At 38.9% G+C, this 7500-nt stretch overlaps 1 protein-coding gene across 10 annotated transcripts in view; it reads right to left on the bottom strand.

Moving 5' to 3' along the window:
- The window catches only part of LTA4H (leukotriene A4 hydrolase), a 388232-nt gene that overhangs the window by 124583 nt on the left and 256149 nt on the right, over window positions 1-7500 (bottom strand). For all 10 annotated transcript variants that reach the window (XR_015061718.1, XM_085895360.1, XM_085895364.1 and 7 more), the window contains exons 9-13: window positions 2164-2304; window positions 1448-1471; window positions 1157-1227; window positions 877-988; window positions 585-729 (exon numbers count right to left, since the gene is read on the bottom strand). Coding sequence is in view for 9 of the 10 variants with exons in the window: in XM_085895360.1 (XP_085751486.1) it covers window positions 585-729; window positions 877-988; window positions 1157-1227; window positions 1448-1471; window positions 2164-2304 (493 nt within the window). In the remaining variant the exon portion in view is untranslated. The remainder of the gene's footprint in view (window positions 1-584; window positions 730-876; window positions 989-1156; window positions 1228-1447; window positions 1472-2163; window positions 2305-7500) is intronic.

Raw genomic sequence — 7500 nt, 5'->3', positions numbered from 1 at the left:
CCATTTTTGGCAGCTTTAATGGTCCGCTTCGATGTTTCTTGTATATTCAGCCCACTCAGTTCCCCTGTCCTGTCTGTATGTCTCAACTTATGCTGCCTCTGTGTTCGTTACTTCCCTATTTCTACGTCCTACCTTGAATGGCAACGCCATACGCTCCTGTCACTCAGCTGTGCCATAAGCCTTAATATCTGATTAAAAAAAGAGGAGTTCTGAATAAATGTGAATGTGTAACTTGTGTGGCTGGCTTGTGTGAGGATGGGTGACGATACTGGGAAGAGGGCATTCTGGGCCGAATTTCCTCCCCTATGCCAACATTCCTTGTGTGTTATGAAACAAGAATGATATTTGATCTACGACTCCCTCATGAAATAAATTGGAGTATTGTTACTGTGCAATATTTGTGGCATTTAAAAGGCCCCTCCAGGGTCATATCAGACCTCAACAGTTACCTGAATAATAAGCCCACAGTAAAAACATTGTATAAACAAAAACATGCATGGTACACATCATTAGATATTCACTTTTTATATCCAATAGGATATTAATTTGTCCAGGGAAATTGTAAGAAGGAAAACAGATGTAACCTTGTCCTCCGAGCAACTGCTCCAGGTGAAGAAGCAAGCCAAAGCCTTTCTCATAAGGAACGGAAGAAAATGCATCATCAGGATCAATACCATCCAAGTTGGGAATCAGGTTTGTCAGTGGGTTTTGCTCCCCAAAAACTTTCACCTGTTCATGATGAGAGAAAATGGAAAGTTCATGGAAAGACAGATATATAATCAATGTTAGACAACCTGAACAAAAAAAAAGATTTAGTAAGTTCATAAAAAAACAGAAACAAGATCAAGCTCTCCAGGAATTAACATAAGAACAGACCGAATCCTTGAGTCTGTTCCAACCCTCAATCGCCTCCAACTGACGTAATGGCTCTCCAAACATTTTTCCACAAATCAACCTCTCCAGATACATTGTGTGGCCTTCGTTGAGCCTGAACAACAACAAAAGAAAATTACAAACACAATTTTCAGAATGCTTTCCAAATATTGAAGATAATGCATTCATAATAGTTTTTCATAGGTTTATATTTTCATTTAGAACCGAGTTTGCAATGCACTCTTTAATGTGAACTGAAAAATATCCAGTGAAGACCGCTCACCAAAAATGCTCCCAATTGTTGTTGGTAACGAGATTCCCAGTCCAACTGTGAGCTATCTCGTGGGCCACCACCTGTTGGGGTGTGTTGAGGGGTTTGGCGAGGGGGGGGGTGAGGGTGGGGGTTCACTTGTTTTTTTACTTTACAAGTGCACATAATGAATGTGTACATTTGAAATGTGATAAAATGTGCTTATGGAGTCAATTGTAAACAGAATTGAACAAATTATCTTACAAAAAACCCCACCAAGCACTAAAAGTTAAACCTTCAACTACAAATGCATACGATACTCACTCCAGCCAATGATCTGTCACCCGCCTGAAAAGCAATAAAAATACCCGATTGCCGTTATTTGTCTCATTTTATGTAAAATAAATAAATGAAGATTCATCTACATTGTGTGTACGCTAAATGACAAACAGTATGGAAGAGGCTTTTTGCGTGAAACATCAATATACTGAGTGCACGTGACTGAGTTACTTTTATTACAAGTCTCAAGCTTTAATCCCATCATTTCGTCTTCCATTCCCCTCAGGATTTGTGGACCCATACCCATCCCCAAATAAAGTCAACATATGTGTTTATGGTATGTTGGAAGTGTAGAATAGTAACAATGGGACAGTGGGAAGTCATGAGCAGACAATAAGGATTCGATTGAAAAAGCATAGCACAAGTTTTCGTTTATTTGAAAAGCAGATAGAATTCAAATAATTTGCTTTGTACGAGGTAAGCACAGGGAGGAAAGCAATTGCAACAACTCCACCAATTTTATCTGCACAAGTAGGATATTGTTGTTTATAAAACCTGCCAACAGCAGCAGCGCCTTGCCAGATTCTCCCTGGATATTCCCCGGTGTATTAAAAACAAGCAATCTGATTTGTATTACTCAAGGCTCATCTGTCACATGATAAGCAAATGATGGGGAAAAAACAAACACAACAGACGTCTGCTGCATGTGAGACTGACACACAAGAAAAAACAAATGAGGTCCTGGTTTGATATGAGCTTACAATTAATGTTGGCGTAACGAAGGTGATGCAGGGGTTTTCCATGCCCCCGTATGGGAATGATGGGGGCAAAATAAGCAGATCATAAGAGCACCACACGTACTTTCCCACAAGGCTTTCGGCCACCTGCAGAATCTTCTCAGTCTGTGAGCAACATGCATCTGGGCTGAATCTCTGGAGACACTTCTGCATGGACATCATAAAGCTATCAATTTCATGATGCATGCAAAACTTGCAGGGCGAGAGCAACGTGCAAAATACATGTGATGATCTGGAGCTTGGTGACCTGAAGCAGATCAGCAAATGCTGCAATCAGTCACAATGTGTAATCTTCTGTTCGACATGACAAATGGTATGTTATCGATTAATTATTGGTGTGCACAAGTAGATTGTGGTGGCGACGTAGTAAGCACACAATGCCATGTGAGATAGTCATTTCACATGCCTTTTCTAACAAGCGATCCAAAATAAAATCAAAATTATCGGTGCATAGCAAGTTACAATTTTGTGTTGAGGGGGAAAAAATTGGGAAAATTGCTGAGAGTTTCTACACGTTTAAGTTTAAATTCAAGAAGTAATAAATACTCTCTTCCGAACCATTTCCTCCCATTGCCCTCTTTTTCTCTCCATCGACAAAATAGAGTACATAGCGTAGAAGAAATTATCTGCAGAGTTTGCCAAAAAAAAATTCGTCCTGAAGCAATGTAGTTATGAAATGTAATGTTGAGATGACAACCAGACAAAAAGGTCAAGTTTGACCTTACCAAGTCTCCAGTCATACATTCCCACTGATTTATTTTAAAACTATGAAAAATGCCGTTTCACACTGATGGAAAATTGAAAAACATGTTTTCTTCCAATTTTGCTGAGAATAAGATGAGGATATCTGAGAAAAACAACACACAATGACATACGATTTGATCAAAGTGTCAAGTCCAAAATACAAGTTGGTAGTTTCAACCAAGAAAAAAAATTTCAAATGAACAGCACTAAATGATCATGGAAGAGCATCTCAATAAATGATGAAAAATATTGTTTAAAGCAGAATTATCCAGTTATCTAGTTCAGTCAAGTCATGGCTGACATCTCGTGACATTCATGATCAGATTTCTCCTAAGATCCCTATCCTGCACTGCTTCCCAAAGCTCTAGTAAAAGATGATTTACTGAAACTTGAATGGCACAACAATAAAGATGTTTTGAAAACAAATGCATTTCACAAAAACACCTCTATTCATGTGTTATAAAGATACTGTATCATAAAGTTTGGATGAACTCACAACAATGTCGATAGAAATATGCGAGCTAAGATAAAATGTAGGTTAAAAATGAGACCAAAACATTCAGCTAATTATTGGGTTTAGATTCACATAAGGCTCACTTTAAGCCTTAGTATGTCAATAGTAATTCTTCAAAAACTTTGTGGTGTTTTATGAAGTCAGTCTTTAAGTGCTGTCATTTGATATAATGCACATGTACAAACTTCGCTTTGTCTAGCATTGCAGGATCAAGGTAGGTCTTTTTGGGGTTTTTAACCACCGATCCTGGAGAAAGCGCAAGCTTTTCAGGCTCCGACTAACTGGACTCGCCCCACGCTGAGAATCACCAATCTCCCAAGAGAGCGAGAGGAGAGTAGCGAAGTGCAGGAGAAAAGAGCAGGAAGAGCAAAGAGAGAACCAACGCTGACCTGTTTTAATACACTTAGAAGTCATCACAAATACCTTGCTTCTTGTGATGGGTAGTGGGTACTGTACAAACCAGTCGGCAATTTGTGTGAGGCAAAAGGGTAGGGGGAATGTGTGTGTGTGTGTCTGTATCTGTGTCTGTGTGTGTATATATACACACACACACACACACACACACACACACACACACACACACACACACACACACACACACACACACACACACACACACACACACACACACACACACACACACACACACACACACACACACAGTATACAATTCCCATGCTCTTCTCGCCGAAGAAGCAACATGAAGCAACCAATAAGGCCCACACAAGGAAAGCGCTTTCCTGTTTCAAGCTCTTCCCAAAGTTCCTCCACAGCTATAAAGACATTCACAAATAGTACATACATAAGAATCCCAATGCGACACACCCCCTCAGCTGCCAGACCTTTGAAAACAAATGCAGTTCAGAAAAACACCTCAATTTATGCGTCATCAAGATACTGTATCATAAAGTTTGGTTGAACTCATAACAACATTGATTTATCGCTTATTATTAAAAAGCGGTTTCTTCGCTTATTGGTGAATCATCAGTGACAGCGCAGACAGCAATACATACCAATGAGGCCCCCAAGCATGTACCATGTGCAAATGTCAAAAGCAGTCAATATATAAACTATAAGGGCACTTGGTTGAGCGCATACCTCCAGCACATAATGCATGATCCATGAAAACATATCGGCCCAATACATTTGTGAAATATCACGCTACAAAATCGTCTTTGACCCAATCTCTCAATGGTGAAAAATCACGAAAAATTCTAGTAGTCGGATCCAGATTTGGATCTTCATCAAAATCAAATCAATTTATCATGGTCACACATCCAACCTATCCACCAAGTTTCATCTGAATCCGTCCACAACTTTTTGAGATATCGTGCTATATATCGTTTTGGGCCGGATCTCTCATTGGTGAAGAATCACTAAAAAAATTCTAGTAGTCGGATCTGGATCCGGATCTTCACCAAAATCTAATTAGTTCGTCCTTGTCACACACTAAACCAGTCCACAAAATTTCATTCGGATCAGTTCACAACTTTTTGAGATATCCTGCACACAAACAAACAAATGAAATTGCTCGTTGAGCAAGGAATTGCCGGAATAACTTTGTCATATCTCCATGATCTCTGAAAAAACAAAAACCTGGAAATCAATTTGGTTCTTACAAGTCGATAGTGCTACTGTTTAATGAGTTATAGCACTTAGTTTGGTCATGATCATAACTTGGAAGTCAATCGGACTTGAAATGGCGTTTTTATTGCAATTTGAAATTTTTGACTCACCATTTGTTCATCATGATGAAAATTCGTTGCCATGGTAACTGGAAGTGGATAGCTGGAATTACTCTGTTTTTTGGAGTAATAACGGATATTCATAGTAAAAGAGTACACACGAAATCTGAACTCGTTTGGTCCGAAAATGACATTTTTATCGCAGTTTGAAGTTTTCTTTTTCGTGAATGCGCGTCAACTTTGACACGTTATATCTCGGAAACAGGAAGCGATAGAGAAAAACGAGAAACACATATAGTCCTACTTTTCAATTGCGAACAATATGGCGTTAATTCTGTTTTTATATCTTGAATATTCCAGAAGTTATATCTTCAAACAAAATTACAGAAATATCACCAAAAATACACTATTTTTCAAGATATCTCGAAAACTGGAAGTGATAGAGAATAACTAAAAATATGCATTTCGCTACTTTTCGATGGCGATTAATATGACGTAAACCTCGTTGCTTTCCCGGCAAGTTGGGTAGTAGGTTAGGGTTAGGGTTAGCATGGATTCCAACATCACATTCCAACAAATTCCAGACGGTCACAGATTCATGTGGGTCGATGCAGCCATTTAATTTTTTTTAACAATGTAATGCTCTACAATCCTAACAGAATTTGTGAATGGTGGTGATTGGAATGTGAATTCATTTTTATCTTGCCAAAACGGAGTTTTTGCAAGATATGTTAGTCAGCTTGTATGTTTTTTTTTGTTTTGTTTGTTTGTTTGTCTGTAATCACGAATAAAAAATTCTGCAGAGCACAGTTATCATTGGAAATTTTTGTAACTTCGCATATCAGAGGCCAATAGAGGTCCCTTTCAGCGCATAAAATTTTGAAGGTCAAGGTCAAAGGTCAAGGTCACTGTCGCAAATCAGGGGAGTCGACGAAACCCTTATTTTTTGAGTAATTTTGATCGGATCGTCTTCAAACGTCATGGGAATATAGTTCATGGTCTGGCGCTCAGCTGATTAATTTTTGGTGGCGATTGGCCTTGACCTTCATGGTTATCACCTCAGGTCAAACATATTTGACCCCAAGGTCAAATTTTCAAGTTTTAGGAACCATATCGTGTAGTACCTCAAATTGAACACCTCGATGAGTGCTTTCTAGATATGTCAAGCTTGAGATATTATGACGTCATTTGGTGACGTTATGAGGCAAACGCATATTTTTCATGGTTACTCTGGAGAACGATTCTCATCGGAATCTCTCGTAGGCAGATATTCCTCAAGGAGTCGCTCCTGGTGGATAGCAGATCTGTTCACCTCAGTGTGACCTAAAAGAAGTCACACGTGATCACCTTTTGGCAAGATACGGGTCACGCTGAGGGTGACATTGGTTTATTTTTTTCATTTTTCATTTTTCAAACTCTTGAAGTTATGGCCACTTTCTCATCATTGTAAAAACCGGCGACCACGTGTTTGATCTCACATGGTCATGCAAAGTCAACAAATTTGGTGTCAAATAAAAGGTCATATGCAAGTTCCTATATGTTGATCATGATAATGTATTCGCTATCTGTCATTGTTTTTTGAGTTATGGCCGTTTTAAAGTGAAAATCAACTTTTACGTGACCCCCCTCAACTTCGACCTGGGGTGAACTTCTAAACTTTGCATTATTTAGCATGCAAATGTGCAAAATCATAATTAGGGATATGAATTGTGAACATTTTAAGCCTAGTTTGAAGTCGATACAGCCATTTTTGAGTACGTTATGACAAAAAAAACGATTCACAGTTTATAGTAGACCTTGACATTGACCTTGATTGAAGGTCAACCAAACTTAACACATCAGTAGCCAGTGCCATTGCCTACATTGGTGCAAATATTGGTGAACAAATCTGCACAATTGTGGACACTGTCAAACTTTTTTTAAATCTGAAAATTTGCATTTGTTTATCATAAGGGTACTTTGTTGTCATGGTAACTGGAAGTGGCTGGACCAAATTTCATCATTTTTGGCATATAATAGGAGACTTGTACCAAGATACCACAAGCCAAATTGGAAGTCAATCGGGATCTAAATGACGTTTTTATATATTTGAAATTTTTGACCCGACCCCCCTGACCGCAAAGAAGGGTGTTGGTGTGACACCCCAATGAGACATATGGTTGGATGCAGAATTGGAAGATGCACATTTTGGATTTGGTCTGAAGTCGATACAACCATTTTCGCGGATGTTATTGCGAAAATAAGAATTTCGGTTTTTCGGTGACCTTGACCTTTGACCTATATTCACCAAAAACGACAAGTGTCTAAGTTGGACCATGGCCGACGTCTGTACCCAGTTTGGTCATGATTGCTGAAATG

Source organism: Eptatretus burgeri, chromosome 9, assembly GCF_056783735.1.
Source record: "Eptatretus burgeri isolate ZD-2024b chromosome 9, Ebu_testis_v1, whole genome shotgun sequence".
NCBI classification, from domain to species: Eukaryota; Metazoa; Chordata; class Myxini; order Myxiniformes; family Myxinidae; genus Eptatretus; species Eptatretus burgeri.
This window is presented reverse-complemented; position numbering and strand designations above follow the sequence as displayed.